The sequence below is a fragment of the Elephas maximus genome, chromosome 13, assembly GCF_024166365.1.
Source record: "Elephas maximus indicus isolate mEleMax1 chromosome 13, mEleMax1 primary haplotype, whole genome shotgun sequence".
In the NCBI taxonomy this organism is placed as follows: Eukaryota; Metazoa; Chordata; class Mammalia; order Proboscidea; family Elephantidae; genus Elephas; species Elephas maximus.
Genome location: NC_064831.1, coordinates 34,599,169 through 34,619,049, shown reverse-complemented (window position 1 = coordinate 34,619,049; position 19,881 = coordinate 34,599,169). Strand labels below are relative to the sequence as shown.

General features: G+C 38.4%; 1 protein-coding gene across 1 annotated transcript in view; it reads right to left on the bottom strand.

The window, feature by feature from the left end:
• The window catches only part of LOC126057328 (IQ domain-containing protein M-like), a 294,767-nt gene that overhangs the window by 255,504 nt on the left and 19,382 nt on the right, over positions 1-19,881 (bottom strand). The window contains exon 4 of the mRNA XM_049852821.1: positions 3,090-3,224. Within this exon, the coding sequence (XP_049708778.1) occupies positions 3,090-3,224 (135 nt within the window). The remainder of the gene's footprint in view (positions 1-3,089; positions 3,225-19,881) is intronic.

Here is a 19,881-nt window from a genome sequence, read left to right as displayed (position 1 = left end):
TTTATAGGCCTGTCTAATCTTTAGCTGAAGAGTGAACCTCAGGAGTGACTTCAGTACTGAGTTAAATGGATGTCTGGGGGCCATACTCTCAGCGTTTCTCCTGTCTCTGTCAGATCCATATGTCTGGTGTTTTTTTTTGTGAGTTTGAATTTTGTCCTACATTTTTCTCCAATTCTGTCTGGGACCCTCTATTGTGATCCTTGTAAGAGCAGTAGGTGGTGGTAGCCAGGCACTATCTAGTTGTGCTGGGCTCAGTCTGGTGGAGGCTGTGGTAGCTGTGATTCATTAGTCCTTTGGACTAATCAAGAATGTTTTAATCATCCATCTAATTAAGTTTTCATAACACTGATTTTTTTAAAGATCTCCCACCTAGTAAAATGGAAAGGGCATAGAACTTAACTTGAAGAGACCAGAGTTAAAGTTTTAGCTCTGCCAACGAGCTTAGAAAAGTCTCTTCCTAAAGCCTCAGTTTTCTCATCTGTAAAAAGTGCATAAATGAGCATATCACCTCCTCCAGCATTATACAATCAAAAGATATGAAATGGGTAGAAACAAAAAGGCACACCAAAAACACTGAACACAAAATCTCTATAAAAATGAGTCATGATACAATTAGGTTCAACACATAAACATTTTTAAGAGCTACTTTTATATAAATACAGATAAAAAATAATTATTAAAATTTATTTTGATAATTCTTTTAAAAGATAAGACTGATAACCATTTATTGAACACATAAGATAGAATTCACATTTTACATGAATTATTTTGCTTAAACCTCACAACAGTCCAATGAGTTAGATATTATCATGATGCTCCTCTTTACAGTCAAGAAATATAAGGTGTAGACAGGACAAATAACTTGTTCAAAGACATACAGCTAGTAAGTGGTGCACCCAGGAGTTGCACCCAGGCAGGCTAACTCTAGAATCATGTTCTAAGCCTAAGCCATTATACACTATACGCCAAAAGAATCAGTAGAGGAAAACATCTCAATGAAAATGTTAACTTTAAAAACTCCTGTATTTTAATTTACTAACGCTAATTAATGTTTCTGAAATACTTAATCGATTCCATTTTGCTCCATTTAAGTTTTTCATTTTATTATTATTTATTGTAATGGAAACTTCAAAATAACATAAATGTATAACAGTAAATACATTAAAGAAAATCCACATTATAGATTATTACTCAGCCATAAATACTACTGTAAAAGAATATTTAATGGCCTGAAAACTCATCCATGAATGTTGTTCAGCAAAAAAAAAGCAGATTTTCAAATAACAGAAAATACGGGCAGTCCCCAGGTTACATTACGAAAGAGATCCATTCCTGGCTGTCTTTAAGTCAAATTTGTAGGTAAGATGGAACAGGTACATACGATTCTTATTTAGTGTCGGTTAGCCAAATGTTTGTCTTAGTATATAGTATATATTTACCTTTCGGGAGCCCCAGTGGTGCAGTGGTTAAGAGTTCAACTGCTAACCAAAAGGTTGGCAGTTCAAATCCACCAGCCACTCCTTGGAAACCTATGGGGCAGTTCTACTCTGTCCTATAGTGTTGCTACGAGTCGAAATCAACTTAATGGCAATGGGTTTGGTTTTTATGCATAAAAAACACTTAAGAAACATTTCCAAACCGCTCAATATTTTCACGATCAGTAAAAAGTAATGTGTGTGCTCCTTATTATGAAACACTGTATTTCACTAAAAATTTTAATATAATAGGCTTTATGGCAGTCTGTCCTTAAGTACAAAGTGTCCATAAATCAGACACTGGTAGCTGGGGACTGCTTGTAATCTCAATTTCCATAAAATAACGTCATATGGAGAGAAAAAAAAAAACTGGAATGATAGATATCAATTGCTATTGCTTAGTACTTTTTACATTTTTGCCATCAAAAAAAAAAATTACTTAAACAAACAACATAGTCATGACCACTGAAGAAAAAAGTGATTTGAATGGTTTTGCCAGTCAATGAACATTTATAGACACAGAAAAATGTTGACAAGTATCTTTAGGAATTAAGGACATTTCACCAGGACTTTTTAAGCCCTGTTGACCATTCCCACTCCCTTATTAGTTTTTAGAAAAGAGAGGAATGTTACTCCATTTGAATTTACTTAATAAATATTCTTCATACACTACTATCATTTATTTAGTGTTCAGAAAATAAATGATTTTCTAACTAAAATTCCATTATATTGAAATAATTTACTATTTCAAACATTTAGACTTGGCTATATTCTTCAGTACCAAAGCTAACCATCCAAAAGTAAGCTTTTTAGCACTGATATTTAAAATATATTCAGCTAGACATAAATTATTTTATATCTATGTATATTTTTTTATATATATATAGGGACAGTGGACAAGCACTGGGCTGCTAACAGAAAGGTCAGCCGTGCAAACCCTCAGCCAGTCCACTGGAGAAAGATGCGGCATTCTACTTCTGTAAAGATTTATAGCTTTGTAAACCCTATGGTGCAGTTCTACTCTGTCCTATAGTGTTGCTATGAGTCAGAACCAACTCAACGGCCATGGATTTGGTTTGATTTTATTTCTGTTTTCTTCCTTCCTTCCTTCCTTCCTTCCTTCCTTCCTTCCTTCCTTCCTTCCTTCCTTCCTTCCTTCCTTCCTTCCTTCCTTCCTTCCTTCCTTCCTTCCTTCCTTCCTTCCTTCCTTCCTTCCTTCCTTCCTTCCTTCCTCCCTCCCTCCCTCCCTCCCTCCCTCCCTCCCTTCCTTTTCTTTCTTTTCTTTCTCTCTCTCTATCATCTACCTATCATCTATCCATCCATCCATCCACCTATTTATCATCTACCTATCTATCTAAAACTTATAAAAAGCTAAAATCATATCCATCCCCTCACCCCAAAAAATGCCTTTATTGCATTAACTTCTTTTAACTTATCCTTTAAATGTCTTCCTTCATTTATATTAAAAGCAGATACAGAGAAATTTTGAGGAAAGGGATTTATATGCCAAGTTGAATAAAAGTAAGAGAATGAAAGAGTAAAGCAGGGAAGGTAAATAAGGAGAGGAGGAAGATGAAGGAAAAAAATGAAAGAAAAAAAAAAGAAGCTACTCACCCGTATGGACCAGATTCCAAACATGATCAATTTGTTTCTGAGTTGGGAAATGACCACAGTCATTGAAGTACTTAAGGAGCTCACTTCTTTCTAATCCCTGCCAATCTTCTCTCTTAGCAAACATTGTTTCATAGACTATAAAAAGGGAAAGAAGGTTAAAAAAAAATCTTTATAAATAACATATCAGGTCCAAGCTATCTAAAAGGTTCATCTGGATTCGATGAAATTTTAACTCCAGATTTGTAAGGGAAATTTAGACTCGCTTCACCAAGGAGAACACTGGTATTCTCTAGCCTGGCTTACAGGACAATTGCCCATGGACCCTACATGCATCAACTCTCAAATCACAGCATAAGACATAGCTAGCTCCTTCTTTAAATGTCAGTATTCCTGGGGCCTCACTCCTGCTGACCCACTTCAGTATTCCATACTTTTTAGCTTTCCTGGTATTTTCCTCTCTTTTTGGCTCTCACTCACATTCTATTGAACTACTTAAACTAATGATTCTCACTTGGACTGCTCGTTCCATTTGTGATTAGTTGTCTACTTGGGAACAACGTCTGCTTTTCGCTCACTGGCTTCATACATTCCTACTTCCCTAGTTTAAGGTACTTTGCCACTCTTAGCCCTAGCCGACCACAGAAAACCGCTTAACCGGGCAACCCCTCAGACATCTCTCATACTTAACATTAAACGTCAGTTTCGTTACATTAGACAACGGCTAAGAGAATTAGCGTGTACATTTTGTAACTTTAATTCTCCATAAACATTTTTATTTTCTCTTTCAAAAACGTAACCCTCCACTCTGAAGCATGATGGATTAACCCTATGAAGTTCATTATTAGTCACCATTTACAGGATGACAGAGCCTGCCTAAGTACCGGCTTAGTCTGAAATGCCGGCTACAAATGACAAAAGGCACCAGAGAGGTTTCTAAGAGAAGATAATGTGCTAACATATCATCCTGACACTCAACTATATGGATTTCTACATTCTATTCATTCATTCATTTGATGGGATAGTCATAAGACATCAACAACTTCAAGAAACATTTAGTAATTGCCTAAACACAAGTATAGCTATTCCAGACCTTCCAACACAGCAGTAAAATAAATAAATAAACATAAATCTACATTTAACATATCTATGGCTTTTTCTTTTTTTTTTTTTTTTTCAAATAAGCAAACTATAGCAGTTGCTGTAGGTGCCCCATCCACATCTCCTTGTCTTTACCATTTCTGTGCGTGCTGACTTGACTTTCAATTACCAGCATCTGCATTTCATTGCCTAAAGGCTCCCTCTGGCTGCGGGACTCAACTCCGCCTGCTTGTGCAGCAGCTGACCAGAAGTGCCAGGGAATTAATGCTTCCTCCCTCAGCTAATGACTGAGGGGGTTGGTAGATAAAGACACACCACTCAAGACAAGTTTGCTATACTGTTTCCTGGAGGTCCCAAATTCACACTTTGTGACTTTCTTCACTTCTTTGTCTCGCTTTGCCACTTTACTAATGGTATTTCCTGGGATCAGTTCCCAAATGAATTAATTGTATTTGAATTCCTGACTAAGGGCCTGATTCTGGAGAAACTCAAAATAAGATGCAAAGAATGTCACTTTGTCTTTTATGTTTAAGTAGATAAATTTTTCCTTGGAAAAGTATATGTACCCTTCACTGTTTTGGCCTTTAATTAATCAACTTGATTAATCAGTTATTTTACACATGATCAGATTGAGGCACATTATGGTTATGTAACCATATTAATGGATAGCAATGCCCTTAATCCACAAATTGTGCCCTAGTACAAGCAAACTTTCAGCAACACAATAGCAGAATTAACATCCTGGCAAGTATAATAAGGTAATTATAAAACTTGCTGTTGTTGTTAGGTGCCATCGAGTTGGTTCCGACTCATAGCGACTCTATGCACAACAGAACAAAACACTGCCCAGTCCTCAGCCAGCCTTACAATCATTGTTATGCTTGAGCTCATTGTTGCAGCCACTGTGTCAATCTACCTCGTTGAGGGTCTTCCTCTTTTTCCCTGACCCTATACTCTGCCAAGCATGATGTCCTTCTCCAGGGACTGATCCCTCCTGACAACATGTCCAAAGTATGTAAGACGCGGTCTCACCATCCTTGCTTCTAAGGAGCATTCTGACTGCACTTCTTCTAAGACAGATTTGTTCGTTCTTTTCCCAGGACATGGTATATTCAATACTCTTTGCCAACACCGCAATTCAAAGGCGTCAATTCTTCTTCAGTCTTCCTTATTCATTGTCCAGCTTTCACATGCATATGATGCGATTGAAAATACCATGGCTTGGGGCAGGTGCACCTTAGTCTTCAAGGTGACATCTTTGCTCTTCAACACTTTAAAGAGGTCCTTTGCAGCAGATTTACCCAATGCAATGCGTCTTTTGATTTCTTGACTGCTGCTTCCATGGCTGTTGATTGTGGATCCAAGTAAAATAAAACCCTTGACAACTTCAATCTTTTCTCCGTTTATCATGATGTTGCTCATTGGTCTAGTTGTGAGGATTTTTGTTTTCTTTATGTTGAGGTGCAATCCAAACTGAAGGCTGTGGTCTTTGATCTTCATTAGTAAGTGTTTCAAATCCTCTTCACTTTCAGCAAGCAAGGTTGTAATTATAAAACTTAAATCCTGGTAATTAGTTAAATATTCTAGTTATTGAAAACTGCTTAAAAATTGCATATCTATCTGTCAAATGTCACTCATCAGCAATCAACACATGAAAAAGATGAAGAATTTTCTAAAGAATAAGAAGGCATATTAAAAAAAAAAAAAACCCTAACCCATTGCTGTCAAGTCGATACCTATTCATAGCAACCCTACAAGACAGAGTAGAACTACCCATAGGGTTTCCAAGAAGCGGCTGGTGGATTTGAACTGCTGACCTTCTAGTTAGCAGCCAAGCTCTTAACCACTGTACCATCAGGGCTCTAAAGGCATATTAGAACTTGCAAATTCTGTGGACTTTAGAGTGACTATTACCTTTTTTTTTTTTTTTTTTATTACCTTTAATGTAAATCAGTGTTTTGGTTGGTAATTACTTAAATTATTCACTTATTTTAACATTTACTTTTATATTTTATAAAATTTATAAATGTGTATAATGTTTAAAATTAAATAGCACTAATTTTTTTTTTAAAAAAGACTACATAAAAACAGCAGGCCCTTCCGTCCTCTCCCTCCATCTCTAATTCCCACTCACCAGAAACAACCACTTTTAATTCTTTTAACTCTTTCTTCTGATACTTACCTCCATATTTCCAAATAGAATGTGAATACTGCCCATTTTATTTTTTTTTCAGTTTTAAATATTGCCTATTGACCTACAGTTAAGCATAAAGAATATACATCTCATATCATCATTCACACACACCTACATGCATATTTCAACTCTCCCCATAGTTTAAACTGTAATAAAAATATATCCAGTGTTTTCACTTTTTAACTGTGTAAAGTTTGTTCATGGCTGAGTGATTACAGTGTTTTTCTGAATAGCTTTTTTTCCCCTGTAATTAATACCTGTGTTCCCTTTACTTATATAACTTTCTTTGATTACTTGCTAAGTCTTCTAACTCTCCCCATCAGTTCTGTAAAACACCTCTCAGTTCAATTTTTCACCTGATCAAAACGGTCATGTTGTTTATCTGTCCCTTTTTATTTCAGAGGCATTACTCCTGAAACTCACAGTCCTGCTCCAGTCCTTTTCCCTCTTGCATTGTCACTGTGAGGCTTCCGTTTGCCTTTCCCCTGTGTAGTTCCCCTGATTCCTTAAACATCTCCCTCGGTTCACTGCCTGGACTTTTATAGCACACCCTCCAGGAACTCCCTGAGATAGGATGCGTGATAGGTAAAATTTTTAAGAACTTGCATTCTGAAAATATCTTTGTTCCATGCTCACATCTGGTTGATAGTTTAGTAGGGTATAGAAGTCTAAGTTAGAAATGTTTTCTCCTCAAAATGCTGAAAGTACTGCTACATTTTTAGCTTCCAAAGACACTGTAGCAGACGGTTTGATAAAATTCTTTTTCCCAACCTTTTGTGTGTGACCTATTTTTTATCTCTGTCTGGAAAATTGTATAATCTTCTCTTTACACCCAGTATTCTGATTTTATGATGATGTGTCCTGATATGGGGTGTGGGCACTTGGACCCTGCCACACCTTGAAATGCATGTTCCTCCAGGGTGGGAAATTTTCCTTGAAAATTCTCACCACCATACTGTTCAAATCATTCTGTTCTTTTTGGGAATTTCTAAGCACTATATTTGGGAACAGAGCCCTGGTGGCACAGTAGTTAAGAGTTTGATTGCTAACCAAAAAGTTGGCAGTTTGAATCCACCAGCTGCTCCTTGGAAAACCTATGGGGCAGTACTACTCTGTCCTACAGGGTCGCTATGAGTCAGAATCGACTCAGCGGCAATGGGGTTTTGAGATTTGACAACACTTAAAATAAGCCTCTGATTTTCATATTGTTTCTATCCTACTAGTCATCTTTTAGGTCCCTAGAGGGCGCAAACAATTTGGACTCAACTACTAGCCTAAGGTTGGCAATTTGAACCCACCCAGTAGCACCAAGGAACAAATGCCTGGTGATCTCTTTCTGTAAAGATTACAGTCAAGAAAACCCTACGGAGCAGTTGTAATCTGTACCACATAGGGTTGGAAGGAACTCTATGGCAATAGGTTTGGGTTTTTTTTTTTTTTTTTTTAATTCATGTTTTATCTTTTCAGTTTCATCTTCTAGAAGGTTTTTCCATCTTTCTCTTCCAAACCTCCTATTGAATTTTTCATTACCACTTCCATTATCTTTAAGTAGCAAGACTTTTTTTCTTGTTCTTTTAATGTTCCTTTTACGACTTCCCATACACATCTCATGGATTCAGCATCTTCTCTTAATGCCCACCCTTGAAGCAGCCCTCAGGTTATCAATGATAAATTATAGCTTTTTCTTCTGCTGCTACTTGTCATGTTTTTCTTTCCCCCAAGTTCCTTTTTCTTATTGTACTTGTTGCTTAAATGGCATCTATATTTTTATTAGAGGATTTCTTAGAAAGCTAAAAATAATTCTTATTTTAAGGAACATGTTACTAAAATGCTGATTGGAAGTTATTCAACTAAAAGACTGCATCAGTAATGTAAGTGGGAAAACAGCTGTCTTGTGGAAGACCCCACAAATCAGGAACAATGGGCCTTTTACTGGGAACTGTTCAAATTCCCCATGGAGGAATCCTTCAATATCTATCCTGATAGGTATAAGCAAGGAAAAGGAGTTATAACAAGAAACAGGGCTATTAGGCAATTGCAGCTTTTGGTATGGAAACACAGGTTAAATCCCTTCTTTTACAGTACAGTGTCCACCTCCACTCCTCAGTTTTGCTCACAGTCCTTGAGACCATAGTTGATATGGTTTTGCCTCCAATCTTCTGATAAGGTGAGGGGGTAGTCACCTGGGAATGAATGGTGGAAAAGGTACGTGTACAATTCTTCTGATCTCAAGAAATCACGCATTTACCTCTTCTCCACACCCTCCCATCTCCTGGAGCAACTGGAGCTGTTAATTCCTGACCATTTTCAGGGTTCAGCAGCAAATTTTAGCCTGCTTCCTTCTGACTTCTCTAACTGTTATTGCTTAACTTTCAGCTTACTTTTTTCTACTAAATCAGTTACCTCTCATCAACCTACTTTCTGGCTTCAAAAATCTCTTACCTACTGTCATCACATTGTGTTTTTATTTGTTTTGGGAGGGAGTCAACAGAAACTAAGGATTCCTGGAGGCACAGTTGTTGAAGTGCTCCACTGCTAATCAAAAGATCCACAGTTTGAACCCACCAGCTACTCCATGGAAGACGTTGGCTTCCGTAAAGATTTACAGCTTTGGATACCCTATGGGGCAGTTCCACTTTGTTCTACAGGATTGCTATGAGTCGGAATCCATTCGACAGCCATGGGTTTTTTTGAAAACATAAGCTCAATTGTTCAATTTGCCATGTTTATAAAAAAAAAAAAAATCATATTTCAGAGGTGGGGCCAAGATGGCTGACTAGGTAGAAGCTACCTCAGATCCCTCTTGCAACAAAGACTTGGAAAAACAAGTGAAGCAATCACATACATGACAATCTACGAACCCTGACCATCAAACACAGATCTAAAGAGTTGACCTGAGTGAGAGAGACTGAGAATGAACAACCACGGGGAAGCAGTGACTGTATTCAGAGCCTGGAGCCAGCATCCCAGTCAGGAAACCTTGGTGCCAGGCTTTGGACTGGACACAGGGGAGCTGAGACAGCATCCTGATACGGCGCAGACACGGGACACAGCCCTAGCCCCCAGAAGTGACCTCGAGGGAAGCCCAGCCAGTGCACGCAGACAGCGCAGTGACATGGCTGACAGGAGGAGAAGTCACTGGGAGGCAGCGACTGGTTTTGGAGCCAGGAGTGCGGCATCCCAGCCGGGGAATCTTGGTGCTGGGCTTTGGACTGGGAGCGGAGGAACTAACCGCGGCTTCTGAGACAGTGCAAGCACGGGAACAGGGCCTGACCCTCGGGGACAATCTCTACCCAGCCAGCACACACAGTCTACATGCCTGTCGGGAATCTCAGATAACACAGTCATCCCAAGCAAGATAAGTAACTTTGTCTATATTCCGGGGTGCTACTTTCTCCTATTTATCTGAACCCTCCCCTCCCCTTCCCAGGAGGCTTCATTAACATTGGAATTTCCTGAGCTAGAGAGTGAAGTGCTCTGTGGTTTTTCTTTCTGTTTTGGTCTTTTCCTAACCCATTCTCCTGGCCTGGGAGAAGCAGCTACAAAAAACCCAGGGACCAAAAATCCTTCCCTAATTGGACTAAAAACACAGAACCAACTCCAGCCAAACATATGTGATCCAAAGTCTTGGGCTTTCATCCCTACAGGGAACAAGGTGGCTATTATAAAGCAAAGGCAATTCTGATAGGGATCTGACTGTAATTGTTTTAGCGGATTACTGGAAAGACAAGTTTCCCAGGTCTGATATCTCTGTGTATTCAACAGAGCCCTCACTGACCCACAACAGGGAACTGAGGGCTGAAGCTCCCCCCAGGCCACCTAGCCTCCTGACACCTACCAATCTGTAGAGGTACTTGCAGTGGGGGCCTAAGGTACAGCTGCAGAGCCCACCCACCAAGGTGCTTTAGGAATAGAGACACACCTACCTCACTGGCATTCACAGGAAGCCTGTCAGCATCCTGACCCCCCTGGAGTGTGACCCCTGCTGCTCCGAGAATCTGGTGCACACAACTATCACCACTACTTCTCAAGGTGGGTAGGTGACAGTCTGCACCACACACTTGATGAGCCCAAATCAGATTCTACTCAAGAATAGTGAATGGACTCTTAGGCTTATATATCTGGTAACAGCCCAAACTAGCTAGTAATACGACATAAGTGATTCAAGGACTACAACAATCAAGACAGTGCAATCTAGCAGCCCATCTACGTATATTGAAAGAAAACAAAACAAGATAAGACTCAGTGAGCAAATATAGAATAAATCAGTACAATATCTTAGTGATGGCTCGGAGACAGCAGTCGATATCAAACCACATAAAGAAGCAGACCATGATTGCTTCTACAACTCCCCAAACTAAAGAATCAAAATCTTTCCCAAATGAAGATACAATCCTGGAATTGCCAGATGCAGAATATAAAAAACTAATTTATAGAATGCTTCAAGACGTCAGGGATGACCTCAGAAATGAAATAAGGCAATCTACAGAAAAAGCCAAGGAACACACTGATAAAGCAGTTGAAGAAATCAAAAAGATTTTTCAAGAACATATTGGAAAAATTAAGAGCTGCAAGAATCCATAGAGAGACAGCATTCAGAAATCCAAAAGATTAACAATAAAATTACAGAATTAGACAACTCAATAGGAAGTCAGAGGAGCAGACTCGAGCAATTGGAACGCGGTGTGGGGGATCTGGAAGACAAGGGAATTGACACCAATATAGTTGAAGAAAAATCAGATAAAAGAATTAAAAAAAATGAAGAAACCCTAAGAATCTTGTGGGACTCTATCAAGAAGAATAACTTGCGTGTGATTGGAGTCCCAGAACAGAAGATACAGAGAGAATAGTGGAAGACATATTATCATTAAACTTGCCAAAACTAAAGATAAACAGAAAATTTTAAAAGAAGCCAGGGATAAAAGAAAGGTCTCCTACAAAGGAGAATCAATAAGAATAAGTTCAGACTACTCAGCAGAAACCATACAGTCAAGAAGGCAATGGGATGACATACACAGAGCACTGAAGGAGAAAAACTGCCAGCCAAGGGTCATATATCCAGCAAAACTCTCCCTCAAATATGAAGGTGAAATTAAAACATTTACAGATAAACACAAGCTTAGAGAATTTGCAAAAACCAAACCAAAGCTACAAGAAATACTAAAGGAAATTGGTCAGAAAACCAATAATATCAGATACCAGCACAACACAAGATAACAGAACAGAACATCCTGATATCAACTCAAATAGGGAAATCACAAAAACAAATCAAGATTAATGTTAAAAAGAAAAAAAACGTTCAAAACAGGATATCATTGAAGTCAATATGTAAAAGATCACAATAATCAAAAAGAGGGACTAAATACAGGAGGCATAGAACTGCCATATGGAGGTGGAAACAAGACAATTTAGGACAATACAAGTTAGGTTTTTATTTAGAAAAATAGGGGTAAATATTAAGGTAACCACAAAGACGTATAACAACTCCATAACTCAAAATAAAAACCAAGAAAAACATAATGACTTAGCAAACATAAATTCAACTACTATGAAAATGAGGAACACACAATTTACAAAGAAAAATGTCTCAGCACAAAAAAGTAAGTGGAAAAATGAAATTGTCAACAACACGCACAAAAAGGCATCAAAATGACAGCACTAAACACATACTTATCTATACTTACGCTGAATGTAAATGGACTAAATGCACCAATAAAGAGACACAGAGTCTCAGACTGGATAAAGAAACACGATCCATCTATATGCTGCCTACAAAAGACACACCTTAGACTTAGAGACACAAACAAACTTAAACTCAAAGGATGGAAAAAATATATCAAGCAAACAACAAGCAAAAAAGAAGAGGAGTAGCAATATTAATTTCTGACAAAATAGACTTTAAAGTTAAATCCACCACAAAGGATAAAGAAGGACACTACATAATGATTAAAGGGACAATTGACCAGGAAGATATAATGATATTAAATATTTATGCACCCAATGACAAGGTTGCAAGATACATAAAACAAACTTTAACAGAACTGAAAAGTGAGATACACACTTCCACAATTATAGTAGGAGACTTCAACACACCACTTTCAGAGAAGGGCAGGACTTCCAGTAAGAAGTTCAATAGAGACACAGAAGACCTAACTGCTACAATCAACCAACTTGACCTCATTGACTTATACAGAACACTCCACCAACAGCTGCAAAGTATACTTTTTTTTCTAGTGCACATGGAACATTCTCTAGAACAGACCACATATTAGGTCATAAAACAAACCTTTGCAGAATCCAAAACATCAAAATATTACAAAGCATCTTCTCAGACCACAAGGCCATAAAAGTGGAAATCAATAACAGAAAAATTAGGGAAAAGAAATCAAATACTTGGAAACTGAACAATACCCGCCTGAAAAAAGACTGGGTTATAGAAGACATTAAGGAGGGAATAAAGAAATTCATAAAATGCAACGAGAATGAATACACTTCCAATCAAAACCTCTGGGACACAGCAAAAGCAGTGCTCAGAGGGCAATTTATATCGAAAAATGCACACGTACATAAAGAAGAAAGAGCCAAAATCAGAGAACTGTCCCTACAACTTGAACAAATAGAAAGTGAGCAACAAAAGAATCCATCAGGCACCAGAAGAAAACAAATAATAAAAATTAGAGCTGAACTAAATGAATTAGAGAACAAAAAAACAATTGTAAAAATTAACACAGCCAAAAGCTGGTTCTTGGAAAAAATTAACAAAATTGATAAACCATTGGCCAGACTGACTAAAGAAATACAGGAAAGGAAACAAATAACCTGAATAAGAAACGAGAAGGGCCACATCACAACAGACCCAACTGAAATTAAAAGAATCATATCAGATTATTATGTAAAATTGTACTCTAACAAATTTGCAAACCTAGAAGAAATGGATGAATTCCTAGAAAAACACTACCTACCTAAACTAACACAATCAGAAGTAGAACAACTAAATAGACCCATAACAAAAAAAGAGATTGAAAAGGTAATCAAAAAACTCCCCCCACCAAAAAGCCCTGGCCCGGACGGCTTTACTGCAGAGTTCTACCAAACATTCAGAGAAGAGTTAACACCACTGCTACTAAAGGTATTTCAAAGCATAGAAAATGACAGAATACTACCTAACTCATTCTATGCAGCCACCATATCCCTGATACCAAAACCAGGTAAAGACACCACAAAAAAAGAAAATTACAGATATATCCCTCATGAACATAGATGCAAAAATCCTCAACAAAATTCTAGCCAATAGAATTCAACAACATATCAAAAAAATAATCCACCATGACCAAGTGGGATTTATATCAGGCGTGCAAGGTTGGTTTAATATTAGAAAAACCATTAATGTAATCCACCATATAAATAAAACAAAAGACAAAAACCACATGATCCTATCAATTGATGCAGAAAAGGCATTTGACAAAGTCCAACACCCATTCATGATAAAAACTCTCAGCAAAATAGGAATTGAAGGAAAATTCCTCAACATAATAAAGGGCATCTATACAAAGCCAGCAGCCAACATCACTCTAAATGGAGACAGCCTGAAAGCATTTCCCTTGAGAACGGGAACCAGGCAAGGATACCCTTTATCACCGCTCTTATTCAGCATTGTGCTAGAGGTCCTAGCCAGAGCAATTAGGCTAGACAAAGAAATAAAGGGCATCCGGATTGACAAGGTAGAAGTAAAATTATCTCTATTTGCAGATGACATGATCTTATACACGGAAAACCCTAAGGAATCCTCCAGAAAACTACAGAAACTAATAGAAGAGTTTGGCAGAGTCTCAGGTTATAAGATAAACATAGAAAAATCACTTGGATTCCTCTACATCAACAAAAAGAACATCGAAGAGGAAATCACCAAATCAATATCATTCATAGTAGTCCCCAAGAAGATAAAATACTTAGGAATAAATCTTACCAAAGATGTAAAAGACCTACACAAAGAAAACTACAAACTACTACCGCAAGAAACTAAAACGGACCTACACAAGTGGAAAAACATACCTTGCTCATGGATAGGAAGACTTAACATAGTAAAAATGTCTATCCTACCAAAAGCCATCTACACATACCATGCACTTCCGATCTAAATTCCAATGACATTTCTTAATGTGATGGAGAAACAAATCACCAACTTCATATGGAAGGGAAAGAAGCCCCAGATAAGTAAAGCATTGCTGAAAAAGAAGAAAGTGAGAGGCCTCACTGTACCTGATTTTAGAACATATTATACAGCCGCAGTAGTCAAAACAGCCTGGTACTGGTACAACAACAGGCAAATAGACCAAGGGAATAGAATTGAGAACCCAGATATAAATCCATCCACATATGAGCAGCTGATATTTGACAAAGGTCCAGTGCCAGTTAATTGGGGAAAAGATAGTCTTTTTAACAAATGATGCTGGCATAACTGGATATCCATTTGAAAAAAAAATGAAACAGGACCCATACCTCACACCATGCACAAAAACTAACTCCAAGTGGATCAAAGACCTAAACATAAAGACTAAAACGATAAAGATCATGGAAGAAAAAATAGGGACAACCTCAGGAGCCCTAATACAAGGCATAAGCAGAATACAAACATTACCAAAAATGACAAAGAGAAACCAGATAACTGGGAGCTCCTAAAAAGCAAACACCTATGCTCATCTAAAGACTTCACCAAAAGAGTAAAGAGACCACCTACAGATTGGGAAAGAATTTTCAGCTATGACATCTCCGACCAGCGCCTGATCTCTAAAATCTATATGATTCTGTTAAAACTCAAACACAAAAAGACAAACAACCCAATCAAAAAGTGGGCAAAGGATATGAACATGCACTTCACTAAAGAAGATACTCAGGCAGCTAACAGATACATGAGAAAATGCTCTCGATCATTAGCCATTAGAGAAATGCAAATTAAAACTACAATGAGATTCCATCTCACTCCAACAAGGCTGGCATTAATCCAAAAACACAAAATAATAAATGTTGGAGAGGCTGCGGAGAGATTGGAACTCTTATACACTGCTGGTGGGAATGTAAAATGGTACAACCACTTTGGAAATCTATCTGGCGTTTTCTTAAAAAGTTAGAAATAGAACTACCGTACAACCCAGAAATCCCACTCCTCGGAATACACCCTAGAGAAATAAGAGCCTTTACAGGAACAGATATATGCAGACCCATGTTTATTGCAGCTCTGTTTACAATAGCAAAAAGCTGGAAGCAACCAAGGTGTCCATCAACGGATGAATGGTTAAATAAATTGTGGTATATTCACACAATGGAATACTACGCATCGATAAAGAACAGTGAGGAATCTGTGAAACATTTCATAACACGGAGGAACCTGGAAGGCATTACGCTGAGTGAAATGAGTCAGAGGCAAAAGGACAAATATTGTATAAGACCACTATTATAAGATCTTGAGAAATAGTATAAACTGAGAAGAACACATACTTTTGTGGTTACGAGGCGGGGAAGGAGGGAGGGTGGGAGAGGGTTATTTACTGATTAGTTAGTAGATGAGAACTACTTTAGGTGAAGGGAAGGACAATACTCAATACAGGGAAGGTCAGCTCAACTGGATGGGGCCAAAAGCAAAGAAGTTTCCGGGATAAACTGAATGCTTCAAAGGTCAGCGGAGCAAGGGTGGGGGTTTGGGGACTATGGCTTGAGGGGACTTCTAAGTCAATTGGCAAAATAATTCTTTTATGAAAACATTCTGCATCCCGCTTTGAAATGTGGCATCTGAGGTCTTAAATGCTAACGAGCGGCCATCTAGGATGCATCAATTGGTCTCAACCCACCTGGATCAAAGGAGAATGAAGAACACCAAGGACACACGATAACTATGATCCCAAGAGACAGAAAGGGCCACATGAACCAGAGACTTACATCATCCTGAGACCAGAAGAACTAGATGGTGCCTGGCCACAACCGATGACTGCCCTGACAGGGATCACAACAGAGAACCCCTGAGGGAACAGGAGAACAGTGGGATGCAGACCCCAAATTCTCATAAAAAGACCAGACTTAATGGTCTGAATGAGACTAGAGGAATCCCAGCGGTCATGGTCCCCAAATCTTCTGTTGGCCCAGGACAGGAACCATTCCCAAAGACAACTCATCAGACATGGAATGGACTGGACAATGGGTTGGAGAGAGATGCTCACGAAGAATGAGCTACTTGTATCAGTTGGACACTTGAGACTGTGTTGGCATCTCTTGTCTGGAGGGGAGATAGGAGGGTAGAGAGGGTTAGAAACTGGCAAAATTGTCGCGAAAGGAGAGACTGGAAGGAGGGAGCGGGCTGACTCATTAGGGGGAGAGTAAGTGGGAGTATGGAGTAAGGTGTATATAAGCTTATATGTGACAAACTGACTTGATTTGTAAACTTTCACTTAAAGCACAATAAAAATTACTTTAAAAATCATATTTCATATATCTTTATATACCTCCTCACAGAGACATAAGGAAATTTTAGCTGAAATAATGTAAATTAGAAAATTCATGAGCATTTTGAAAAGAACCACAGTATTTAATGTAACTTAGAAGAATAGAGATATTTCATATTTATATTTAGGGTAAAAAATTTTAAATGTATTTATTCCATTGGTTATGAATACTTTAACAGCTTATAGTTTTTATTACTGTAAAAGTAATGCATGTTGATATTAGAAAAATTAGACATGTTAAAAATGCACACAAAATTAATGGCACTGCCACCACTCACTACAGCAGTTTGATATTCTTCTAATTGTTGTTTTTTCCTTTTGTTCTATGTTCTTTCTTCATATTTTCCCTTCTTCCTTCTCATCTCTTCCTTCCTACTTTCTTTTCTTCCTTCTTAGCCCTCTAGCTATCTATTCATCTATTGTGGAGAGGAGCACAATTTAGATAATTCTATTATACTTACTGTTATGACATCTACTTAACTGATCTATCTTACCAAGAACATTATCACTTCCAGTAAATATTCTTAATGGGTTCATGGTATTCTATCATAAAAATGCTAATTATTTACTAAACCACCCCCCTTTAATTAGATATTTAGTACGATGCTCATTTTTGCTGTTAATTAAAAATGCTACAATGAATGGCCACTGTATAAAACTCTTTGAAGAGCCCTATATTTCTAGACGTCCTTTTGCTAGATCCAAAAGCACAGTTCTGCACTGACACCAATTCTCTTTGAGCCCTCAGGCTGTGACTAGTTGGGATGCTCAGTACAGAACAGTTTTTAAAAAATAAATTTGAAAACAAAAACCACTTTTATGCCAAGTTTAAATTGTCATCCTTAGACTTAAATGGTTATAGCCTCTGTAACTGAGCCTCCCAATTTCAAACTACACTCTTTCCCTTGACACTAAGGTAATAATAACAATAATAAATAATAACTATCATTTATTTACAGACTTACTCTTTGAAAGGCACGATACTGGGAATTTTATATGTAATATCCTTCATCCTTTAAAAAACCTCAAACTAGTATTATTATCTTACTTTTAGAGGAAAAATGAAGCTTGAATAAGTAAAACATCTGTTGGAAAGAATACACAGCTTTCAAATTGAGGAGTTGGGATGCTAAATGTATTAGTTATCTAGTGCTGCTATAACAGCCATACCACAAATGGATGGCTTAACAAAGAGAAGTTGATTCTTTCATAGTCTAGTGGGCTACAAGTCTGAATTCAGGGTGCCTGCTCCAGGGGAAGGCTTCGGCCTTCTCTCGGCTCTGGAGGAAGGTTCTAGTCATCAGTCTTCCCTTGGTCTTGGAGCATCTCAGGGCAGGAACCTTAGGTCCAAAGGACGCGCTCTGCTCCTGGTACTACTTTTTTGGTGGTATGAGGTCCCCGTGTCTCTCTGCTCACTTTTCTTTTTTATATCTCAAAAGAGATTGGGTTAAGACACTAATCTTGTAGACCACATCAGTATAACTGCCACTGATCCATCTTATTACATCATAGTAATGAGATTTACAACACACAGGGAAATCACATCAGATGACAAAATGGTAGACAATCATACAAGAAATCATAGCCTAGCTAAGCTGAGAGATATTTTGAGGGGACACAATTCAATCCACGACACTAACCTATCTATCCCAAGTTGACCAATAGCCCAAAAAAACAAACCCAGTGCCGTTGAGTCGATTCTAACTCATAGCGACCCTACAGGACAGAGTAGAACTGCCCCACAGAGTTTCCAAGGAGCGCCTGGCAGATTCAAACTGCCAACCCTTTGGTTAGCAGCTGTAGCACCTAACCACTATGCTGCCAGGGTTTCCAGTTGCCCAATAGGAATAACATAATCGCTCTCTGTTAAAATGATTAGTGTGACAGAAATAGATGAATCCTTCTTTAGCTATTGCACATACACAAAAACATATGTACCAGGGTCAAAATTTGTACGTTTACTCTGATATATAAAAAATGTGATTTTTTCATTATTTTCTCCAACTGATCTCATCTTGCTCTCAGACGTCAATTGTGTGCTAATGTTGGGGGAAAATCCTAAAACTGTCAATTAAAGGGAACTCATTTCCAGTTCAAAGCATAACAACGATTGTGAGGATGGTGCAGGACTAGGCAGTGTTTCCTTCTGTTGTACAGAGAGTTGCTATGAGTCGGAACCGACTCGATGGCACCTAAAAGCAACAACATTCACGGTGTAAACAATCTCTTTTAAAGAGTAGTCAAGTCAAAGTTTAAATTTTTTTAATCAGGGCTCCCTCCCTGCCTCCTCTCTCCCTTTTGACTTATTTGATATCTGGGTGCTAGGGTAAGCTTAGGAGCCCTGGTAGCACAATAGTTAAGCACTCGGCCACTAACTGAAGGATTGGCAGTTTGAACTCACCAGTCACACTACAAGACAAATGACCTGGTGGTCTGCTCCCTTAAAGATTACATACAGCCTAGGAAACTGTGGGGCAGTTCTACTCTGTCCTATAGGGTCTCTATGACCCAGAATCTACTCGGAGACACAAAACAACAAGGGTAAGCTTAGGAGTTCCTGAATGGGACAAATGGTTAAGCCCTTGTTGTCGTTGTTAAGCGTCGTCAAATCCGTTCCAACTCGTAGCGGCCCTATGCACAACAGAACAAAGCACTGCGCAGCCCTGCTCCATCCTTACAATTGTAGTTGTGCTTGAGCTCATTGTTGCAGCCACTGTGTCAATCCACCGCATTGAGGGTCTTCCTCTTTTCTGCTGACCCTGTACTCTGCCAAGCATGATGTCCTTCTCCAGGGACTGATCCCTGCTGACATGTCCAAAGTATGTAAGACGCAGTCTCACCATCCTTGCCCTTAAGGTGCATTCCGGCTGTACTTCCTCCAAGACAGACTTGTTTCTTCTTTATGTAAAGGTTCCTCACGAGCACAATTAAGTGTTCTGGAATTCCCATTCTTCGCAAAGTTATACATAATTTGTAATGATCCACACAGTCGAATGCCTTTGCATAG